General features: G+C 36.5%; 1 protein-coding gene across 1 annotated transcript in view; it reads right to left on the reverse strand.

Annotated features, from left to right (window-relative positions):
* LOC114668121 (protogenin-like) overlaps nt 1–26,296 on the reverse strand; it is a 111,339-nt gene that overhangs the window by 79,217 nt on the left and 5,826 nt on the right. Inside the window, exon 2 of the mRNA XM_051920490.1 lies at nt 23,907–24,209. Within this exon, the coding sequence (XP_051776450.1) occupies nt 23,907–24,209 (303 nt within the window). The remainder of the gene's footprint in view (nt 1–23,906; nt 24,210–26,296) is intronic.

Below are 26,296 nucleotides of genomic sequence, written 5' to 3' on the forward strand. Positions count from 1 at the left end.
CTAAATAACATTTTGTATGCCTGTATTACCGTTCACCGTTCTTTTTATTAAAAGCAGTAACTTTGACCTTGGTATCCCATTAGGGGGAGAACCCCTGAGGTTGGTTCATGTGGCATGCACAACTTCCAGGTTCTTCTGATCATTTTTGCTCAAGACACCTTTATCATAAGGGTGCAACTTCTTACACAAAATATGGTCCAAAAATGGCCTAAAAATGAGGGTTTTTTGGGTCTAAATGGAAAAAATGTGTGGGACCCCCAAAATGCTCAATGCCTTGCATAACTAGACCTTAACATGTATCAAACGGTATATCATACGTGAGTTTTTTTTCCATACTGGTGAGTCAGGAGGCGATGGAGAAAAAACAAAAAAGCTTAAGCGATTTCAATGAGGTCATAAGTAATTCTTATGAACACAAAAAGTTAAAAAAAAAAAAAAACTACCAAAACATAATTAACAAGAGAATTAAACATTAGCAGAAACTGACATGGTTAATATTAAGACTTAATTCTGACCTGCACTTTGTCACTAATCACAAAGCTGATCTCACTTATCTCCAAGACATACACAACATTACATATCATACTGCAGCATTAAGCAACTTCGTACAAAGTCTCCCCATCCCAATATCAAAGAAAATATAAAGTTCTCTCTGGTGTTAAATCCATACCAGTAGCAGGAATACATAATCTCTGTTTACACTCTTTATAATTTAAATTAAAATATTTGTTTCATTAGCACTTCCTGATTTTTTTATTCATACTTCTGCTTTAAAACCACACAGCAAGATGAAAGACAATTTGAACCCCTTTACAACAGGAAAATTAGTATAGTATCAACATCTCAATTTTGAGTGAAACTTAATGCTTCTGCATATTTTGCATTGCACGACAAAGTGCTCTCGATCTGTGCTCAGATGCACAAATATCTACGGATATAGTTTCAGCTTATTTATTTGTCTTTGCTGTTCTAGCAGAAACAAAAGTTATTTTTGCAGCAAAAAGGCGTCTCAGGGAAGAAATCCTACAGGCACATACAGACCTCTGGCCATCTGCCCTGCTGCTGCCTTTGCCCTTTGACCTGTGACCTTAGCAAATCCTGGCTCCAGTAATGCTCCATAAAAGCAGAATCCAAGCTGCTTTGCAAGGCCTTCTGGCTCCTTGGGAACTGCCAATCAATCATATGAGGGGCACTGCAGTGCATCCAGGGAGGATTCCAGAGACAAGTACGGGTTTGCAACAAATTCTCATCCCTACCCAATGAAGACAGAGAGGAACTGCAAAGCACTCTGTTGTAATCCTTTGTGCAAAGTGATAAATAGTTCTTAACTTCACATACAGTGTTAACAGAAAACTTGGAATTAGGGACAGTGTATGTGTATTCTGAAGTAATACACTGTGAAAAAAAATCCTCAGTGTCACCAAGCATAGTTCTGTAGTGCCATGGTATAGCCTCTTATGACAATGAAGTTCTGATATAAAATAAGTGCTAACGTCTTCACAAAGTCTCTGACTGTGAGACGTTAAGCTTAGCCATGTCTGTCCTGCAGCTTGCTGCTAATTTTCCCAATTGTGTGGTAACCTGAGAAGGCAAGGGCCTCCTGAAGCTTGCAGCAGAGTAAACATGGAGTCAGATATAACGTTTGACTAGAACAAAGGTTCTCTTCCGAATGTCAGAGATAAACTCTTTTTTTCTGTTACAGACATCTTCAGTACAGCTCAAAAGAGACCAAAAAAGATGTTGTTCTGATGCTTTGTTATTTCAACCAATTCAAAGCAGAAACGTAGCAATGAATAGTAAAGTCTAGAATCACACAACCCCCTTTCCACATTCTAAATAACAGAAAAAGTAAAAAGCCTGAATTGACAGGAGAACACTGTCTACAGAAACATCAACTAGCCTTCTGAAAACCTGTAAAAGAAGAAGGATCCAACCAGAGTATTTGGAATAATAAATAAGTGCATTAATCCAAGCAGCACATTGAACTTTCTCAGTCGGCTTCAACAAAATATTAATTGGTATCTTTTTGCTTTATCAAACAGTACAAGAATACATAAAGATGAAAATATATGCCAAATTGGAAATCTACAAAAAATGAATAAATAAATAAATCTGACTATTTAAGTACAAATGTGTAGAATAGATTGCTACTCACATATTTTCATACTTTTAACTAGCTTGTACTGCTTATTTTTTTATGTACACATAAATACATCCAAATTTTTATAACTCTAATCTATCCCTGAAAGAGTAAATATGGGAGTGTTCGGTGTGACAAATTAATATTCATCCAGGACTGATTCTTGCCTTGTACCAGACACTGCTGAAACAGGCTCCAGGCCTCAGTGACTCTGTATTGGAATGATCAGGTTAAAAAATACAGATGGATGGACTAATTAACAGTTTGAAATTCACAGTTCTTCTGAATACTGCTTGGATCATGATGTCAACAGAATCAATGTCACACTTAAGTTCATTTTATAAACTCTAACTTTAAGGCTTTTGAATATATTTTAATATTCCTTAAATATATATTGCATAGGTTTGGGGCAGCACTGTGACAAAGTACTTAGCATTGCTGCCTTGAAGATCTAGCATCCTGGGTTCCAAACCCTGACCACGTCAAAGGCCATATGACATTTTCCATACTGTAAGACAATCAAATGTGAAAAAGTCCAAGGGAGGTGAATACTTTTCACTAGCAATGTATTTGTGACACTATATAAAAGTTTATTTTTATATTTTTTTGCATTAAGTATAGAACAATGTCATTACATCCAATTCACTGTGTCTTTGAATGAAAGACTTTACTTGCTTGAGTTTTAATTTTCAGTTATATATATTTTAAGAAGACAAGAATATTACCCTGGCTAAGTATTTTTGAATATACATAGGATGGTCTTCACAGAAAATGAAAATTGCCACATAAAAAAAGAATTTATTTGCATCAGTGTATCTTGTAGGTACAGCATGCTCACCGCACCATGCCTGTGGATTCAAATTCCCAACCTCAGCATTTGTGTAGATTTTGCATGTGTTCCTTGTTTGTTTTTCCAAGTTTCCAAAACATGTTTGGAATAATGCTAAATGTGAACTGCACTAGCATGAGTATGCATTTGGGTGTGTGCTCTATGATGCCCCCTTTCAGGCTGGTTCTCATCTGTTACATTTTAGAGATTCCTTCTCCTCCCACTTCTCCTGCAATTTGTTTCAGCACATCTTCCCCTAGCACATGGTGGAGGTGACAGTGTTGTCTACTGGGACAAAACTGTCTTTGACCACCAAAAGGCCATCCAACAAATAACTGAGTTAAAGCATTATTTATCACTTTCCTAGAATGACACAAAACGAATAGAATATCTGCAGTTTCCACAAAACAAAAAGTATATAGGTATGCCACATACAAAGGTCGCCAAATAAAAAAAAAAAAGAGAAAATTTTTAAACATAAAATTACCAGAATTTAAGATATATAAAAATACATATAGCTGTATACTGCATTAAGTTTATTCTGATATTTACATAAATAATACAGCGGGCACAGAAGTGTTTCAAGATGATTATAATGCAAATGAATGCTCTGCTTAAAATTAAGACACGTTTTAAATAAGAAAGAAAGAAAGAACCTATCATGTAAAAATGTATTCCACAAATATATCACATCGAAAAAAATTTATTCTGCTGTACTAATAAAAATCGTAACATATAGGACACCATGCACTGTTCTCTTAAGACTTGTCATGTGTCTTACAGGAGAGGAGACTTAATCAGTTCTGTCAGATAGTTGCAACAAAATTAATAGATGGCTAGCACTGTACATAGAAACATGATAATTATTTTATAGATGTAATTGAGTTAAGTGTTTAAACTTTTTAATTTTGGATTTTTTTTTCACTCCGGAATCAGAAAAATGCGCACGCCAAGTTCACTGACAACATCTCTTTCAATGTTTGATCCTACCTTACGCCCGGTGCTGTCGGGATAATAATTCTTTGCATTTATATAGCGCGGGCGGCACGGTGGCGCAGTGGGTAGCGCTGCTGCCTCGCAGTTGGGAGATCTGGGGACCTGGGTTCGATTCCCGGGTCCTCCCTGCGTGGAGTTTGCATGTTCTCCCCGTGTCTGCGTGGGTTTCCTCCGGGCGCTCCGGTTTCCTCCCACAGTCCAAAGACATGCAGGTTAGGTGGATTGGCGATTCTGAATTGGCCCTAGTGTGTGCTTGGTGTGTGGGTGTGTTTGTGTGTGTCCTGCGGTGGGTTGGCACCCTGCCCAGGATTGTTTCCTGCCTTGTGCCCTGTGTTGGCTGGGATTGGCTCCAGCAGACCCCCGTGACCCTGTGTTCGGATTCAGCGGGTTGGAAAATGGATGGATGGATTTATATAGCGCTTTTCTCACTACTCAAAGCGCTCAGCAATTGCAGGTTAAGGGCCTTGCTGAAGGGTCCAACAGAGCAGAGTCCCTTTTTGGCATTTACGGGATTCAAACCGGCAACCTTCCGATTGCCAGTGCATATCCCTAGCCTCAGAACCACCACTCGGGATAAATTTGAAACCCAGCTACTCTTAACTTGATTAAGCGGGGTTGAGAATATTACATTATTAGGTTTACCAACATCAGCAAATCAGATTGTATTGGTGGCACGCATCGGTTTATCAAAAGTTTTAATCTATTGACTTTACAGGAGTCTTAAATCAAGTACGGAGGACGACAAAGACGGCTGCGGTGGAAAGAGGAACTGCGGTAGAGCTTAATGGCATCGAAATAAACGAACGCTTTACTATGCGCAACATTACAAAATAAAGTCTTCGACAGTTGGTCCGAGGAAGCATTGCTGCAATTTACATGAGTGGGCACCTAGACTTGTTCCGTATTCGATTTACACATCAGACAAGTTTTTTAGCATGTCCGTTATTAGAAGGGCCACAGGGACACTTCGCAAAAGTAACCCCAGCACATGCCAGAGCTCTGTACAAGTCTATTGAAAGCCAGCTAATTATTAAGCTGCTACCTAATCAAAGGAGAAGGCTGAAAGGAGGTCAGAGCTGCCACTTCATATGCAAATGAACACAAAGCTGCCTCACGCTGCGATGAAGTGTACATGAATTAGGAAACAAGCAATGAGCCAGGGGGGGACGGGAAACGCCAGAAAGGGATACCACCAACAGTAGTCTTACAGTGCTAACACGCCCTAGCCAAAGCCATTGAGAAAGCAGTGAAGCACACAAGAAAAGCAACCTGTCAGAGTTCACCGAGTTGTTTGTTAAGGGATGCTAACTAATTTTCAATTCAACGGCTAACCTCTCCGAGGCTCTTAATCAAGACCCTAGCTTTATGTAATAAGAACAAAAAGGGTCTTTCTTTAACAAATTAAATACTGTAGGTAGCTCCAGCGGAACCATACCAATCATAATGCAGTGAATCGACTATGAAAAACGCCGGTAGCACTTAACCAACAGATGTAAGTATTCAAAACTACTTTGGAAAGGCATTTCTCAAATCACATGGATCATGAACCCGTATAAACCTAGTTCCTGGTTTCTTTCCATTACCTTTTTACTTGCAAAGACGACCGTACTTTCAAAACCTAGGCGTTCCTCGCCATACACCGAAATCTTACTGTGAACCCATTAACGGGACGCGGTGACGTCACGATCACTGATTGGTTTAGACGAGATTGCTCTGCCCGCCATTTTCAAACTCTGTCTTAAATTCTTAGAGGCGTAAATCCGCCGAGAAGAGCAAAAGCGAAAACAAGGTTATACATGTATATGATCAAGCTAAGCTGTTAGGAGCAGGAATTTACTTTGCTTCATTTATGTGGTAAGTATGTAAATATCGGTATCTTCCCTTTAATGAAATTAACTAATGAAAAAGTAATGCGTTCCTGGGTGCTATGGTTTGAAATTGTGTTTCCTAGTATTAAGCAACAATGTTAATTTTGAAGATGGAACAGGTGGGGATACAACCACAGCCCATTCACTGTCTGCTGGTCATCAGGCCTACATTTGCAGAATACTGCCTTGTTAACTGTTCTTGGACACTAAAATACAAGGTTCAAATCCCAACAACGCACTCCCTGTAAAACACTCATTGTGTCAATATGGGAAAATATTTTGCACAAATTTAAATAAATAAATAAAGGTACTATGAAATGTGACAATAAATAAATAGCAACATGACATGTGAGTATAAATAACTAAATGTGTCAAAAAATATATATATCTGTTGCTAATGTTTATGTTTTTATTTAATTATTTCTTCATTAATCTTGTTCAATGACACCACAACCACACATACCATAAAATAAGGCCTGATATGAAAACTAACCCTTTCACTTGTCACGTTTGAGAAGGCAGCCTCTAGCAAATACTCTTTTTTGGTTGGTGAATTGTCTACAGAGTGGGTGAATTCTCTTTGCTTGAACTGGGAATCTTGTGGTTCATGTGCATGGCAAAGTTGCAACTGTGTGCATCAAATACAAGTGCAATATAAAGTTGCTCAGAATTACTGTGTGAAGTGTCTGCTGTAAATGTGGCACATGACAGCCAAAGGTTTACAGCTGCTCTACTGACGATTGACCAATCAAAAAACAGTACTTGTTAAAATCCACCCTGTCGGCGTGGACTAATGAAAATGAAAGCTTTTACTCTGGGCTTGTTGCGTGTATATCACTGAAATAAACAAATGGAAAAGAAATACATAAAGAAATAAGCTACAAAATATATTTCATGAGATATTTGATTATTTGTACACACATTTCAATGTTATTATTTATTTTATGTCACATTTCACAGTATTTTTGTTTATTTGCATATTTACTTTTTTTATTTCATTTGGGCTGAAATATTCATTCATATATCACTTTACCTTAGAAATGCTAGAATAAATGTACTATACCTTTAAAGTGCATTGGTGTTGTTTCAGGATAAAAGGTTCTACATAAACACAAGGTCTCATTAAATCACCATCTATGAAACTCTGTATGACCTTATCCAAGTCACTTATCTAGACTCCACTCATTTTGTAGAAATATGAATGCACTGGCTGTGCTACCCATCTAATACAGCTTTAATCTAAGTAGTTAACATAGACCTCAGTGTTAACGCAATGCATACATCTCTGTTATATGCCATTTGGTATGGGATTTGTACAAGCAGTGCTAATATTTGTGATGTGCCATTTATTGGAATGACTAACACAATGCATTTTATTAGTAAAAATGTTTGTGATGCTTCACCTTTCGGAAAGACAGAGGCAAAGCAACCAAATGGACACACAGACAGATACACGCTTATTCTTTCATTAAGGTAGATATACCTATAATGCACAAAAAAGGAATTAGTTCAATATAAAGGATAAATGCATACCACTGGTTTTACTGCGTGACTCAAAGACTCCAACATTACCTGTTGCTTGTATTATAGGGATATAGAGACAACTGTACTGTATCTTAAATCTCACTACTGTTCTTTTGTAAACTGTGAGGGACATAATGGTCCTATGCCTATAAAGCACAGTGGGAGAGGCTGTGGTACAAAAGGTGCTACGTAAAATCACGGGTTAAATCCCACATCCAATTCTCTTTGGACCCTGATCTACTCACTTAACCTACCTGATTTTCATCTTTTACTATTGTCTAAACCAGCCTAAATCAAGTTAAGGGTCGTGGAGGAACACAGGGTATAAGGGCAGTATCGCGTGCAATGATTCAAACAACCATTGTTCTAAAAGGCAAACCTGGCTACTTTTTAAGTACAACACATGCCAAAACAAATATGCAGGGAAAATAGGAGAGCGTGCAGAACAAAATTTTAATAAGTTAAGTTCGACAAGGCTCAAAGATGCAAATATAGAAGGAAACCATCAAAAACATTTATATGAAGGAAACAGGCTGACAGCAAAAATTAGAACTAATGTCACATAACTTTATTAAATACACCAGTCTGTCATAGCACACTCACCAGTTTAATTCAGTGTTACCAGATACTCTACAACTGGAATCTATGGGATTTGGGAAGAAAATCAGAGTTACAACTTCACAAATCACTTTGTCACCATGCCTCTCCAACAGAAATGTATTGTACATGTAATGCACATTGGGATTCTCAATTTTAAATTTTCAAGGCTGCTTAATGCATGAAGAAGTATGGAGGAGAAGGTTTGACACAAACCTGAACAGGATACTAGTTCATTGCAGGGCCCACAAATGCACACTTACACTGGGCCAATTTAGAGTCAACAATTGATCTAAGCCGAGAGGAAAACCTTGGAGAACCCGGAGTCTCAGTCCTTTTTACTAAGTATGGTCAAATACTTTGAGAACTAGCTCTTTATTCATCTTATTGGAAATAATTTTGATTCACAATATAAACTAAGAGTAACTGAATTCATTTTGGATGGTTTTTGGATGTTGGAGACACTAATGGCTAATAAACAAAAATGTTGGTAGTAACGTTATATTTAGTTAGTTAGTCAGTCAGTCATTTTCCAACCTGCTATATCCTAACACGGGGTGACAGGGGTCTGCTGAAGCCAATCCCAGACAGAACATGGGTCAAGGCAGGAACAAATCCCGGGCAGGGCGCCAGCCCACCGCAGATGTTATATTTATGAACATTAAAATACATAAGTACTCTAACTATGTCTTAGGAGATAATTGGGTCCTTTAGTAGCCAGAATTTTAGACCATAAAGCATATTGGGATTGCATTTGAAATAGAGCACCCATTCGTACTGTGACAAATTGTCATTACATTAGAACTACCGTAGTTTACTTTTTCCTTATTGCAGATTATCTTTGATGGAAATGTAAATTCAAGGCGGCTGGACTTTTATAAGAAATTATCTTTTTTCTTAACTTATGAAGACATCTTGCAACCTGTTCTACAAGTCACTAATGTTAAACAACCCCATGATCAACATGATCAATTTCTTTTAATTTCTTATTCTTGAGTATTTTAAATTTACCATCTCCGTCCTGAAAAGAAGAGATCTTCTGACCAGCCACCAGAGGTGAAGAATGTGATATTGAAAAGCAAAAACAAATCAATCACACTGTTCCGAAAGGGTCTGTCGCAGAGCTCACTGAGTCCGCTGACCAGCTCAAAAGGATAACAAAGCAGTCATTGCAATGAATGGCCTGGCCTCTAAGCCCAAAGGTCATTAGAAAGACCACTGCAAACATTTCTTCTCCCCCTATTGCTTAAGTTCTCAGGTTATTATAATGCCAATGAGTCTCCTGTCAGCACTTTTTTTTTGTGACTTAACCACAACCCCCCACCATGTCATTGTAACAGCGCACATACTTCATTCTGTATTCCTTCTTTCTCTAGTCATTTTATCTTTCCTTGCCTTTTTACTGTGGTTTTCTATTAATAATGAATATATAATGTAAAAAAAAATCTGTAATAGAGCTCATTATGAAATGCAGTATATACATTGCTTTTCTTGTGGTTAATAACAGTTAAATGAATAGTGCATGGGAGGCAGGAATAATTGATTTCATTGTTAGTCACAGTAAAAGTGTGCTTATAAAATCTGAACTGACTGGGATAATGCTTATAAATCAAAAAGTTTCTATGATTAAAATAAATATACACTTCTGTGAAAGGTGCTTGCTGATAAATTTTCTCTTTAACAATACATGATACAAATGTGGTCTAATTAACTATAACAGCAGTCTTGGAAGTTGTTGCATTTTAAAATGTTTTTTGAGGTCACAATAACAGTGCAAAATAAAACGAAGATGGATTAATTGACATTGATCGCTATGAAGATCAAGAAAAGAAATTACAATTCACTGATTAATTGTAATAATGATCACTTTAAATGGTGCTATTTAAAATACAAGCTGTTTCCAACAGTGGCTTCTATTAGTGCTAATAGTAAAAGGGTCTATATGAATCTCATCAAATTAACTAATATTTACTGAAATAATGATTAGAAGACAATATACACATTGATTTGTAAAGTGCTTTTTGACAGTGTTAACAATAAAAAGCAACATATAAAGCTGATTCTGAACACAGTGATAATGAAAGTGGTAGCACTAGAAGTTGCTGTATAATACAAAATGTTGATAATGAATACTGGTATTATGACCTGGAAATAAAAACAATAAAAGGATAATTGAGGGTTTGATTGAAATCAAAGGCATATGCTCTACTTTTACATAAAAGTTTCCTTAAGAGGTGGACTGCTCAGGCATTGGCCCTGACTCAATGAGTGATCCTGATCAAGTGACTTCTATTTTCACTAGTAAATGATTAAAAAAGTATATACAAATAAAAATGCAAGCTAGTACAATGGCTAGCACTGCTTCCTTATGTATCCTAGGTTCATATACCATACTAAGTAATTGTCCATATGGAGTTAGCATGGTCTCCTCTCCGACACTAAATTGGATTAAGCATATTTGAATATGTTATGTTATTTATAGTACTAGGGTGTTGTACCGTGTTAGCCATTATGAATGTAGAGAAAAGCCAAGCAAAATGACACCTTTTATTGGCTAACTAGAAAGATTACAATATGCAAGCTTTCGAGGCAACTCAGGCCCCTTCTTCAGGCAAGATGTAATCAACATGTTATGTTATTTACAAACAGTTGTTCTGTAGTCCTGTATTTGTAACTCAAGTTTGAGGCAGTTTACTATAAAAAAGTGTCATCCAAAATAAGCCAATCTTTTTTGCAGTCATTATTGTGTTATTTTAGTTCAGCCTCCGGCAATCAAGACGGACACAACAAAGAACAGAAACCTGGCAGCACAGAATGACTGTGTTGATTTGATCAGTTAGTGTAGGATAGTTAAGGCTAAGGCCACATTTAGTTTTGCATCAGTTTCAGAGAGAGAGACCTACAGGGAGGAGGACTGAAAGAAAAGAAGTAAAACAGTTTTTTTGGATTTCCACTTTCTGTAAAACTATAGGCAGTTACTAAATTCCAAGCCCTGCTTCAGTTTCTATGCGAAAGAAAATCTTCTCTGTGTGTCACCCTGTGCCCCTGACCTATGACTGCTGGACAACAGAATAACCTTTTATCTCCAGCTGACCATGCAGTTTCATTTATGTCCCATGGTTTAGGGTGGGGGAAGGGAACCATCTGGGAGGGGGGGTTGGGGCGGAGAAGGATTGGAGAAATATTTTTTTTTATAGAAATTTGGGAAAAGTATTACTATTCCAATTGAAATTTAAGTTATATCTGTGAGCAGACATCAAAGTTACTTCAAGTGAGCTAATCAAAAAAGGAAAAAAAAACAGTAGGAAAAACACAAAAAAATGAAAGTAAGTTGAATTAGTACAGAAGGTCACACTTGAAGCACTCTTGTAAAATATCCATCCTAGCACTCTAGATTTACTGTTTGATTAATTTAAATGAGTGGATCTTCTGCATTGTTTATTTTTTACTGCACAAAAAGTTACATTTAAAACTAGCTGTTGGAAGTCTCTTTGTGATGGTGCTTACATGGAAAGTGCTATGTAATCTGCGCACTTTATTATGATGTTTATGGTCAAAAGTATAACAAAGTTTATGTGGACGTAGCTTGTGATGGTACTCCCTATGTAAGGTGCTACATAAAATAAAGAGTAAATGAAAAGTTCACTATAGTGAAAGTCTTTGTGAAAAGTGTACATAATTAAACAGTGACTATGAAATATTTTATCATTTCAGTAAATAGCCATCCGCATGTCCATCCATTTTCTTAATTCCCTAAATCCATTTACAGGGTCATGGAAAGTATTTGAATATGTGTATAAATTTAAGCAAAGTGTACAAATTGTAAAGCTGTACATAGTTTTGGTTAATAAAAAGGGCACTTTATTAAAAGGAAGACCACATAAGGCTTTGAGATTATGCTCATTATATATTTTTTATATATTAGTGGTAGTGCAGTGATTATTGCTGATGCCTCACAGATGTGGACACCAGTGTTTGAGTCCTGTATGTGATCATTGGATTTGTGGAATTTGTATATTATTCCCCATGGCTCTGTGGGTTTAATTTCGGGAACTTCATATTTCTTTCCAAATCCCTAAAGTGTGTTTTAGTTTATTTGGTAATTTCACATTGGCCCTTCAACAACAGAGTGTGTATGTGAATGTGTGTGTGTGAATGGAATGCCTTATGCTCAAGGATGCTGGGATAGGCTCCAGCTCCCTGTATTCCTTAACTGGATTATGTGGCATTAAGAATGGTGTTTTTATTATTATATGCTGAAAAGACTTGTGAAAAGGAAAATGAGGATCTGTGAATGTTTCTTCATCTAAGCTATCCCTCTTTTATACATTTCGAGAGTTATGAGGGGTTATCGGCAGCACAAGTGTACATTCTGTTATAATTAATTGTGGAGTCAGCATAAAGTTAAGAAGAAGATGTGGGGTGGTCTGAGACACAAACAAAGCACTTGCTGCCTTCATTCACCCAGGACATTCAACTGTTTCCCTAGCTCAATAATTTCTAAAATCAATTTAGACAAGCTGCACATTGCTGAGTATGTAGAGTCAAAGAGGAGGTTTAAATGCAGTAAGAGGAGCATTGTTTCATTCTGCTTATAAGACCCGGTGCTTCTTTCAATCTCTTATCGTTGCAGTCTCTGTCATTAACCATTAAGAAGTACGTCAAATAAAAAATATATGTATATCTATTAGAGCATTTTTGTCATATTGTTAAGGCTGTACACAATGAGGATGCTCACGTATTTAAAGGTTACCTTTGTTTTTGAACATGTCCACACCATACCAATACTGAGCTGACTTTGAACTCATTGGAAAGCATCAGATTTGGCTACTGCTTAATTATAGCTGTCACTGGCAGATTTAATGATGAATGTTTATAGGTTATTTCATCAGGGCAATGTGCTCATTCGGTAAAGGTCAGCAGCAGTCAAAGCCAGAAGGTCCAGGCCTTAGGCTATTGATCTATACAATGAAATGGTTAGTTCTGCAAATGTACACTGGATATCTATCTTTTGGGGGTAGGCAACCAAAAAGCTTACAAATGTAAAGTTTTTTACTGATAGAAGCCATTTGATTTTAAAATACAAGTCACTGATATTTAATGGCTTAAGATCGGACATGAAAAGACTATTTTCTATGATGTTTAACACTACAGCATTATCTAAAATATTAATAATATCTGTGGAAGCTGATTTTCACAACTGGCAGGGGAAAAAATAATTTTGGTAATGCAGACCAGAAGTCATCCTTGTACAAGGAGGAAGTAAATTGCAAGAAACTCAATCACTAACATCAGGCCTGTTTAGAGTTGTCAATTAATCTAATATTCGATTTTTAGGAATGTGGGAGAAAAACTAGAGTACTTAGAGGAAATCTCATAAACACCTAGAGAACTTGTAGACCTACATAGTGAGCAAGTCAACATTTACATGAATCCGCCATGACTGTTAGGCTGCAGCATTAACTACTGTACCACTGTGATGTTCTTTAATCTTATGCACTCACAGAAGGAGTTTCTCCAGAGAGTCCTTTCACATGGTGCTTTTAAAAAGGTAGTTTTAATTTTATTAAATGCCCTTTGCAGCAGATTTCTTTATAACATGCACATGCTAGCTTAACTTTGTGTTGCTCAGTGCACTTTAAATTACATTTTTTGCAGTGAAAGCTGCTATATGTTTATACATGCCGAACACTCATTTTTTTTTATATTATGACTTTTAACACAAATATTGTAACAACTAGCTGTATAATATGTATGCAGTCAGTCTTTATTTTATACATATGCCTTTCAAAACAACACCAAATGTTTAAAAGAGAAACTTTATTTTAAATTACCTCTGCAGTGGTATACACATAAAATACTTTAATAGGCAATTACTTATCTTAATGTAGTGTATTTCATAGTACCGGTAAGTAGTTAACACAATGTACTTTTAACATTGTGACATTAGAATGTAATTTATTTAGACTTTTGAAAGCTTATTTGAGTATCTTGACCAGCTAGTTTTCCCCTGTGGATCCTGATAATTGAGCCACCATGTTTGTGTCACTTTCAAGGTAAAAGTTTAACAGAGTACATTCTAATTACTGCATATCAAAATTTCTTCATATCCTATCATTACTGATTTCCAGATTTCACTTCATTAATCTATGTGGTTTAAAATGCAGCCTACCATATATTCATCTGGCATTAAATTATTTAATTTTTATGTTCTAGTCAAAATTGTTGCTGCTCTTCATCGTGCTTAATGTGGCATGCTAAGTAAAAGCCAGCCTCAAAAATTTTACAGAATTGTTTGAAACTCTAAAATTGACACTATTTATGAAACGAACAAAACACCAAAGATGTTGTATACATGTAAAAAAAATAATAATAATAGTGCATATTTAAACCTATGACTTTTGGAGCCCAAAAGCCAGAAATACACATTGAAAGAAAGTGATTGTACAAGCCTTTCTAACATATATTGCTAAATAATATTCATAAATATTTATGTAGAGGTATGCCTCTCTTATCAATTTAATCCTCTGGTCTGTAACAAGAAGGCCAGCTGTTAAACCACAAGTCCCCCAACCCTACCCCCACTCAACAAGCAGCCTCCTGTCTTTGTGAATGGTTTGGGGCGGCAGGGCAGATAAATGCATCCGCACTTGAGAGGCTTTCCTTTGATTCCTGAGAGCAGTCAAGCAGTAAGCTGGCCTTGGGTGTACACGCCTGGCAATGAAGTGGGCTAGTATAGGTGATTGTGGGTAAAAAAGAAAAAAAGAAAAAAGTTAGTTGAAGTAAGAAAAGACAGGATGGGCAAAGTATCACTGCTGCCACTACCACTTGTGCTGCTGCTCAAGTCCTTTTTTCCCCTCTGAGCTACTTTTCTCGGGTACCTGCAAATTTTATGAGCTTCCAGACAAGCCATCCATCAGAGCTAAGTGTCCCTTTAAAATAAGCCTGTAAACTCTACAGGCTGATTTTTAGCACCTTCTCAAGTTTACAGCACAGAGCCGCACACCCCTTCAATTAATTTACTAGCTATATAGCAACCTATAAATGTGCTTTAATGCATGCATAAACTAGAACAGGACTCTAAGCTGGCTGGACATTTTCGCTAAAATGTGCAAAAACAGCAGCACTGAGATTATTATGAAGGAAATACTGTGCATTTATGTCTTGAGTTTTATATAGTGTAATAAACTGCACTACCTCATCAACCAAGACATGGGTGTTCAAAGTACTAAAACATTCCCTTGCAAAATGCTTGAGGTAGTACTTATCACATGCTGTTTACTTTCAAACAAAACTTTTAAAAAGTTATTCTTAACAAATACTGTTGGAGAAAGTAAAAAAACAAAGTTTATATGTATGTATATATATATATATATATATATATATATATATATATATACACACACACTGTGATATATACTGCACGATTAGCTAAACACTATTTTATATAATGCCTTTCATAGTTGGTGCAGTAGTGCTCCACAACTCTGTTCAAAAATCAACTGGTACATAGAAGTTCTGTAATGGTACAGCATATCTACTACCATTCAAACTATCTTAATTTTTGGTTGGCATAGTTTAAATGAATACATTCTGCTCACTATAATATCAGAATATCTTTAGATCTTCTCAATGGTGAAACAAAGCATTCTGCAGTGTAATTCACCTATACACATACTGATATACACAGTACACTGTTCATCTTTATATACTTTATATAACTGAATATCTGTCAGTCTGTTCACCATACACTCGCACACCATTTTAGCTATTAGGTACAAATTTTACAAACTATCTTACTGTGACACATTGAGTAAAACAGTGTACTCAAGGTCTCTAATAACCATCCCATGCAGTCAGACAGACAGATATAGCTTGGGATGTACATTTCATCCAATTTTTTTTTTTATACATAACACATATAATATACATGAGGCTTTTTTATATTGATTTGTTTCATGATTTAATTGAACACACACACACACACATATAATCTCAGTAGGCAAATTTCTTACAGATTCTATGCCATTTCTTACTTAACTTCCATACTATTTTGCATAGTGGTCCAGCCAGTTGATATAAACTCCAGAAATCACTAACAGCTTTGAAAACTAGTAATTCCAACATCTAAAAATGAAAGCATTAATAATACCAGTCTCCAAATACATGATCAGCTTCCTGAAGATACTACAACATACAAGTCTATTGACATTGACTTTTACTTCCAGTCGTAATATTAGTGGTGCTCTAGTAATGTTGCTGTGTAATACTGACCCACCTAAATTGTGTAATGGAAACATACTATGTATAAAGAATCTCACAGCAGTGTTAATTCAGTAGATTCCTCTGATACCCACCAACATGGCTTTGGATTTCAAACAACTATAATATAATGTGACTATAAATTAGGCTTAAGGGCAGTCACTTGAAGAATGAACTTAGAAAATCCATGCCTTTCACATAGACAGCTATATGATACTTGTTTCAGAGTGGGCACACCAAGAAATGTATTCAGAATTCAAAAAAGACAAAAACCTTGTCTAAAATAATTGGAATGATAGCTATATTAAATGTGCCAATAATGTATGTAATATACTATATTAATTTTAAATTATGTATGTAAGATATGGAAAAAGATGATCCACTGTGGCATCCCCTAACGGGAGCTGCCAAAAGAAGAAGGAGAAGATTATACTCCTAAGCAGTGCCATGTGCCTAAAGCTGGTAAAGAATATCGGTAATTGTATACCATTTAGTGTTGGATTAGTGAAAACATTTTTACTTCAGTACTGATACCAGCTTTTGTACCTTAGTACCAGTACCAAAGCGGTTCTCAAGAAAATAACAGGTAACTTCAAAACCCTCCCAATTTTTTCCAACCTCCCTGGTACGCTGTACTAAGCACCACTTCCCTCTTAATAGTGCATCAAAGCAGGTAGTTTCATTTCGTTATGTCTATAAAATGGAAGTTTTTCCACAACATACAGTAATGGTTGGGTGTTGGGGTGTATTTAGAGGGAAGCTGATATTTACTACTGATAATGAAAATCCTGAAATACTGGTACCATACTATTTGGTTTTTTTTTTTTGGCATATTGTGCAACTCTAATACCACTATTTGATATTGCACACCGTATACTGAGCACCACCACATCTTTGTAATTCAAAATTCAGATGATATTTTGACATTCAACGACATACTTCTTGAATAGTGAACAGGAGCAAAAGTATCCTGCAATGTAATTCTATAATGTATGCTGTGATATAGAGTATACTGTATACACTAGGAATCAGATTTTACATATATTACAGACTATAGTAAGAATCATTACCAAGCTGTTATGAATAAACAGATTCTGTAGTATTATTGATATAAAGTATACTGTACATTTACTGGTTAAGATAGTGCCGTCTGTGTTATTCAATTTATTCTTATAAAGTGCGCTTCCAATTACATGACCCAAATGCTATACACAAATACAGTATACAGTAGCTAACTGTATCATAAAATTACAAGCAGCTAAAAGACAAAACATAGAGTTGCAAGACTAGCATCAACTGTCATGAACATATACAAGTGATTATGCATTTAAAAAAATTACAAAATTTCCTTGTGGTCAAAATAATTTAGTTATTTTAGGTCAGCCATATTCTTGTAATTATAATATGCTTTACATCACAGTAAATGATATAGGACAAATAGCCTAATTTTCAAGTTTACCAGAAACCAAAGGATTTAAAAAGTCATGAAATAACAAAAATATTTTTTACCATAAACCACCATCCTGTTATCTGTTGCACTGCAAGAGACAGAGCCTATTCTTTTAGCACTGTGCACAAAACAGGAATCAAAGCAGAATGGGATGCCAGTCCTAAGTACACTCATGCACACGCCTATACTGACACATATGGGGTTAACTTGCCAATTAACCTAACGCACATGCCTTTGGATGTTGAGGAGAAATGGAATATATGGAGAAAAACCTACACAGAAAAAAACCTAGGCAGCGCGGTTCTCCCCGTGTCTGTGTGGGTTTCCTCCGGGTGCTCCCGTTTCCTCCCACAGTCCAAAGACATGCAGGTTAGGTGCACTGGTGATCCTAAATTGTCCCTAGTGTGTGCTTGGTGTCTGTGTGCCCTGTGATGGGCTGGCGCCCTGCCCGGGATTTGTTCCTGCCTTGCACCCTGTGTTGGCTGGGATTGGCTCCAGCAGACCAATCCCCCGTGACCCTGTGTTAGGATATTGTGGATTGGATAATGACTGACTGACTGACAAACATAGACACTGGGAGCAAGTGCAGACTGTGTACAGACAGTGAGCAGGACTTGATTTAAAACTAGAACTCCAGAGCAGTTAAGTATATGCTAAAGTACATACAGAGTGAAAGGTGTGGTTAAAAGGTCACCACTCCAAATTTTACCTATAAAACAAAAAATAAGGAAAAGGTGTCAAAAAAATATTATTTAACTGTATATTAGTCAACTGTTGCAAAGATTCTTTGGAAGTAAATTACTGTGATGATCCCCTAACAGAACATTTGGATGCTATAAACAGTGTTAAAAACACCTCTGTTCATTAATGGTACTGCAGTGGTGAAGTTGACTGTTACAGATACCTGAGACTCAACATCAGGAGTGACTTAAAATGGTCCAAACACACAGACATTTTGGTGAGAAAGATAAGGCAGCGCATTTATCATCTCAGATAATTGAAGAAATTCAGAGTGTCAAAAAGAGTCCTGAAGTCCTTCTACCAAATGGCTGTTCAAAGTATACTGGCAGGATGCATCACTGCCTTGTATGAAAATGGCTCAGAAACGGACCAAACACTGCTGCAGAGAGTTGTATGCTTCGGTGAGTGCATCATGGGGACAAACCTATATAAAACTATATGAACTGTTAAAAACTGTATAAAACTATACATAAATATATGTATTAAAAATCAATAAATCTTTATAAAGCTCCATTCATAGTGAGCAAATCTCTCCTGGATGCACTTCAGTAAAGATTCACTAATAATGTTATTCCGGACATTCAGATGAATCCAGTTCAGGGTCATAGGGGGTTCATAAATACAGACTTTGATTAATATAGTTTTATTTCAGTAATGGCATAATAGCACTCTTAACAACACTGTCTCCATAATTCTAATGCCCCGCTTTTCCTTCTGTATGCGGAGACAGCATGTTCTCTCTCTGTTTGTGGGTTTTTCTCTGGGTATGTCAGTTTTCTTCTACATCCAACAAAGATATTACTTATGTTAACTGTCATCACTTGACCTTGTATGTGCAAATGTAGTTGCACACACAAGAATACCCTGTTCCACATTGGCAACCTGTCCAGAGTTAGTTCCTGACTTGTGCTTGATGCAGCTGGGATATGCTTTTACCCCATATTGATTCGAATGGATGTAGAAAATGAAGAGATGAATGGTTTAATTTAAAAATTACAAATGTCGATAGTATTCATGTTATACATTGCGTTTCACAGGTTATGCCATTACAAAGTATTCCACACAATAATGTTTACAGTGTGTTGCCCTCTTCTGAGTAAAGTGCTTAAAATAGTGAAATCCTTTAAAAAGCGATATCAGGAGATGCATATCTGTGAAATATTCTTTACAAAATACATATAATGGATTGACAGATTTCACTGTCTTATCATTTTGACATGATGCTTGAAGATACCTTATATACTATAAAAATAAGGCAAAGCACACTAACTTTGTATATTGACACTGCAGTTAATGTAAAATAATTATCAAAACTCTATGGAATTGAACACTGAACATGTACTCTTTGGTTACTGCTGTAAGAGAACAGTGCAGTACATTGGGATAACAATTAATACATACAGGAAGTCAGGCTAACAACTGGGCTGGTTTCTTTAATGAAGGGAGAAAAAGTTAGAGAGCCTACAAAAAGAGGTAAAAGTCAGCCAGCCATCACAGGCATCCCAGCCCCCTCTACCTTCCTCCCCTTTTCTCTTGACAGACATGACTGCTTCAGGCTAATTAAGAGACTAACTGTGGGCCCCATTCTGAAGAATCCAATTTCCACCTTTTAAGGAAAGGAAATAAACAGGCAGCTTCCTGTCTGTAGCTTACTAGAAGGATTAGCAATTAACGGCTTTAATCCGCCTTTTTCTTTGTTTTCACTCTTTAAAGTTAAATATGACTTATAGATATGACAGAGGCCATCTTCACTAGTCCTTAAATGTCATTCAATAATAATCGCGTGAACAAGAGGGATACTACGAGTGTATATCAGCCTTAATCTGGTGTTAAAGAGCTACGTTTTGATGTTTGAAATATTTATTTTTATACTTGAGCCAATATGGTTGTATAATATGTAACAGTTCTTCATCATGCCCAAGGCAAGGTGATACTCCATTATACAATGTCTTGGACGTTCAAGAGGGTATGTATCCCTGTATTCACCTACATTATATACAACTGAAAAATAATTAACTTTATAAAAATATTCCTGTTCTAGTGTGGAGATGTCCCGAGCCAAAGCCATGATGGGAGGCCAGTTGATCAGATACCACACATCCATTAAAACTCTCTTTGGGATATAGATTAATCCAGGCCAATGTGCAAACTATTGAGATGGTGACTGGCAGGAATTTGAACTTAGGTCCTTGGATCTGTGAGACAGCACTTATCAATGACTGTGCTTGTGAAATAATAATAAATTAAATTTGTTAAATGTAGGTTTTAATGTCAATATGCGAGGTTGGTAAACATCATCTAATATTTAAATTAACTATTAATATTTTAAATGCAAAAGTTGACCAATGCATTTCTATGGCATTCTCATTAGCAAGTTTCCATGGATTTTAGCATGCACAATCTTTAGTTTACTCTCGGCTTACCGTACTATAGGTTACTGTTTACTTATGATTATAAGGAGTCACAAAAATCTGATTTCATAGACTGTAGTCTATACCAACACTATCAGAGACAAAGTAGGAATCATTAGTCTGAATGGAACATCACACACACCAGGTAATTTAAAAACACCAGTTAACATTACTCAGACAGCCTTAGGATATAGGAGGAAACTGAAATACTTGAAGACATCCCACAAGAAATAATCAAATTCAGGCCTGGGAAGCTATGGACCACAGTGCTGTCTTTTGTATGACTATGCCAACCTTAGACATTATACAATCAAACTTTTTGTTATAAATTTTGGATTTGTTTTGCTCACTATATTTTTCTTATTTGGGCAGAACTGGATCAATGGTGGATGCTCCACTAAGAAGTCAGTCAGTCAATACAGCCCAAGTAATGGTGATCAAAAGAATGTGGTTGAGTCCTGATCTAGATATAGTGCTTTCACATTCTCCTCATGTCAATATTGGTATTCTCCCATAGGTTAACTGGTAATCTAAACTGGCTTGCTATATGTGAAACACTGTGTGTGAGTTTGCCCTGAGATTAACTGGTGTCCTAATAAAGGTTCCTGCCTTTTGCCAAATGTGATTGAGTTAGTCTCCGTCTGCTTGTACTTCTGGAACAAGCAGATTAGAAAGTAAATGATAAACTGAAGGAAAATTATATTTGTAATATTAATAGTTTCTGTGAAGTGCACTATAAAAAAATTTAATTGTATTTAGTTCATTAGCTAATTTTAAAAAAATTTAATATTTTTACAGTTATTTATACCTAGTACTTGATGAGCATATATACATTCTTCATGTAATAGTGTATATTTTTAAGCATTAGGAATTAGTTTATGAAATTTCAGTTTACTGAATTGTATCATTAAATTACCCCCATGTTATACCAATGGTTCTAACATTCACCATTACTCAAAGCTTACAACACATTTGACTAGTGTATTGAGATAGCTAATTAGAAAGCTTAGCAATGAAAAGAATTGCACTGTAATAGTTTTGGTTTTACACGGATTTATAGACTGGACTGTTTTAATAGTCAATTTATATGTAAAGGAATTCTTATTTGCAGCTGGGGCCAGGCAATCTTTTTTCTTTTTCTTTTTTTTTTTTACTTCTATGTCATTTTTTTGTTTAGGGTCAACAAAAGCTGAATAAAGTGAAAGGCTAGTCAAACCCGAGGAATCCCCACAGTTACAAATTAGCATGAGCTCCGCAAGCCATTTCCGTCTAGCCTGTCATATCTGTACAGTTCTCTCATATATAAAGTAAAGTGTGTACTGAGCCTTGTAAGGATCTATCCTTGTTCACAATGCCACAGGCTGGCTAGTTTGTGACCCAGGTGTTAGCCAAAAGCTAAGGTTTCTCTGCATTTAAATTCAGAGAAAGAGAAAAAGTCAGAAGCACATTCTTTTGTGTCTGGCTGTGGCCTGAGGGGAGGAAGGAGGTCCCAGCAGAGGTGCTCTGATGTCCTCTTGTGATAATGCTCCTGGGCGACACTAAAGGAAGGGTCTGTTAACATATATGAAGCTGTGCATTCCAAAAGAACAATTCGTGGCAATCACTCACAACATGAAAGCCTTGGCCACTGAATGGCGGGTCATCTGCTCTTTATTACTTGGGTAACCCACATCCCGGACACTTTGTAACCTTTTAAACTTGCAAGCCACCTGATTTGCACATGAATGGACAACTTTTCTGTCACGGTGGAACTTCTGGGTTAGAGAGCCATAACTCTGGAAATTCATCTATTATCCGCCTTCTACACCAAAGTAATATCCCACCCTTCAACCCCTCCCCCATGTGTGTTCAGACACTACCTGATATCAGATAGATTAGTGAATTTGGCTTCAAGTCACAGCCTTCCCAAGAAAACAGGGACTGCTGGAGGAAAAACCAAGAGTGATAATCTTACTGTTGAAAGCCTAATACAGAGAGAGAGACAGAATTGATAGCTCCCTAATACAAACTGTGAAAAGGCTAATGCTTTATTTTTTCAGAAGAAATTAAGGAGATGTCCAAATTGAAAGCTAAATTATAGTGCAGACCTTTTAGAAAAATTGAAAGCTGTAGGAACAACCAACTAATGCAAACATTTGTCTCTTTATCTCACAGCAACATTTTGGGAACAACTTATAGGATACAATACAACTTTCTGAAAATTTGTTCAGAGATAATTTTATACAGTGAATGTTATATCGATTAGAAACAACCTATAGGAAATTAAAAATATTATGAACCCAATAAAAGCTTCCTAGAGACATTCTGTCTTATGCAATGAATTCCATATATTTTTGTTTATTAAATGCTTGGATTCTGTCAGAGATTTGTTAGACATACAGGAGTATACAGTATCTCTTCATTAAAAGGAGTTAAGAGACAACTTGCATCATTTATTACAATATGTCTAAAGAGAGCAATAGGAATTTGTCTATGAATTCTTAGAGACTTACTAGATTTAACTTTACATAATGGCTACATTCTAATAATACTGAAAGCCTTGAAATGGCTAAATGATGTTCTTTGGAATTACTGATAGCAACAGCGATAATAAAGGGAATGCATTTATGTAAAAACCAGTTGGGAGAAAATGACAGATTGTTAGACCATACTAAACCTAAAGAGATTTGAAAGCAAATGTTAATGCAAATGCCCATGCTATATCCTTTTATTTTAGCGCTATAAACCACCAAACCATCCTGTGCTGTGCTGTGGTGTTTTGTTGTGTAGTGTGGTCATTTAATGGAACTTCTCAGACAGATAAAAACTATAAACCACAAACAAATAATGTGCTCATATTAATGCTCTGAATTACTTAACAAGTCAAACACAAGTGTAGTTCTCATTTTAAAGCCATATAAAACCTTCCCACCCCTAAAACAGAATAACAATGGAAATGTTGGCATGTAGCACAGAAGTGTTGCTGCCCCTGTCAAGCACACCACTCCACCTTATGTCACTTTTTTCCCCTCTCCAGATGATAGCATCTCATCCATCCACAAATCCATAACTCCATGTTATTAGCCAGTATGTCACACTTATCACTTACTAGCTATGGTGAGGCGAGCTTTTTGGCTGAGGATTGCTCCATATTTGTTCTGGGCAAGGCACTGATAAAAACCTTCATCCGACTTGTCCCCTGCTTTACTTTCCACTTCGGCAATGTAAAGAGACCCATTGGACAAAGCATACACTCTGTCATTTTCCAATACTTTCACTCCATTTTTCAGCCATTTCATAGATATGGGTAAGTCCCCACGGGCTTGACAGTCCAAAATGACTGGATCTTTCCTCATGACATTGACATCGTGTGGCTCCTTGTAGAAAAACAGTTCACTAAAACATAAAACACCTGTAAAAGAAAAGAGAACAAACAGATTGTGAATAAAAGTAGTCAAACAGAGTCAAATGGTTTGGAGTTTTACAGAAGATATGTATGTTAATAGAATGTCCACACATGCTGTACAGATAAATGTCACAACCATGGAGGTGGCAGCCCCTGACAAATTTCTATTCTCAGTTTCAACTTTACAACATAACATTTTTCATTGGTACCTAAATATATCTAATATTACTTCTGATCCGTCATAATAGCAAAGTGCCTTGCTAATCTAACAGCTATACAAAAGCATTAAAAATAAAGTAATTAATTTCATCCTAAAAAAACTCAATGAAATGTAGGTTGGCTAAGCATTCCTCTTGTGCGAGAGAATGAAACTACAGAGAACAGAACCTCACTGCAAAATCTATTGAACAATACCCACACTAAGTAACAGGCAAATATCCTAATGACTATAGATGTAACTGTCAAATAACCTTTATTTTACATACAGTAGCGTGATTTTTGATTGAACACCATCCAAATGCATTTTACAATTACAGATATATTGTACAACTTTTTACAAAAGGAATTTTTCAGTTAGATGGGCGGCACGGTGGCGCAGTGGTAGCCCTGCTGCCTCACAGTAAGGAGACCTGGGTTCACTTCCTGGGTCCTCCCTGCGTGGAGTTTGCATGTTCTCCCCGTGTCTGCGTGGGTTTCCTCCCATAGTCCAAAGACATTCAGGTTAAGTGCATTGGCGATCCTAAATTGCCCCTAGTATGGGGCAGTGTGTGTGCCCTGCGGTGGGCTGGTGCCCTACCCGGGGTTTGTTCCTGCCTTGTGCTCTGTGCTGGCTGGGATTGGCTCCAGCAGACCCCCCGTGACCCTATGTTAGGATATAGCAGGTTGGATAATGGATGGATGGATTTTTCAGTTAGAGCACAGGTTAAGTGACTTAAGCATTAGACGTTGTGTCGTAAGTGGCAATTAAATTTGGTTGTTTAGAGTTCAATACCTTTTTCCCACTACTCCACACTGCCTGTAATACCGTATAGCCAATTATAGGCAGGAAAAATTGCATTTTAGGTCAAATTCATGGATACACCTTCACAGAATACTACTATGAAATTTTTCAAATAAAGTTTCATAGAATTTGTCTGTGTTGGTATGATGTTTGCCAATAAAAACTTAACATAACAAAGATTAAAATATTCATACAGTTTACTCATGATGTATTTGGGAAGACATTAGTTAAAATATATATTGATAGACCGACACTGATTATGAGATGTTGTTTACTATGAAAGATACTATCCACTACATCATAAAACACTAAGATATTTGTGTGTGTGTCTCCGGTCCCGCATAGCAATTTGATTAGTCAGTTTAGCTTTGGTGATGTGACTAAAAGAACAAGTGTGAGTGTGAGACAAATAAAGAGTAGTAAAGGCGTAGGACCCATGCTGAGATGCGCCTTTAAAGATGGGAAGTAAAAAAGCGGAATGGTGGTGAGCAAGGTGCCTTGAAATGCCAGAGTCTGAGAAGCAGGCTTCATTGGAACATGCTTGAAAGAGAGAATGCTGGTCAAAAGAGGTTCAGACACACAAGTATACTAGGGAAAGGCACTGAAAGCACATGTAGTGCAAGAAATATCAAATATTTTAAATGTACTCTATTAATTGGTTTCAACAGGTCACAAGGCTAATGTGAAATAAAAATTGATATCCTAATACAGATCAATTCATTTTACAACTGAAATAACTGAGAGTGCTTGCACATACACAGGACTGATGAGTAGATTAAAATACATCAAAAACTCGACATTCTGTTGTGCAACACTAATTCCAGGCACAGACAATTAAGATATATGTTCACTATGTTTCTTACAAAATATTGCATAGTCAAAAAGATGAAAATTGAATACTTCCAATTATTTATTGAATCCAGTTCTCTCTGGAATAAACTTGAACCACCCAGGCATGCATGTAATGTGATACAGTAATCATACTTGGATCTCTTGGCTTCCCTTCACACACATTTAATCAAATTATTTATGGCCCATAAATTGACTGACTGCACACTGGAAGCTCCTGCCTGCCAAAAAAATAAGTGCATGC

This window comes from Erpetoichthys calabaricus, chromosome 17 (assembly GCF_900747795.2).
Source record: "Erpetoichthys calabaricus chromosome 17, fErpCal1.3, whole genome shotgun sequence".
Classification (NCBI taxonomy): Eukaryota; Metazoa; Chordata; class Cladistia; order Polypteriformes; family Polypteridae; genus Erpetoichthys; species Erpetoichthys calabaricus.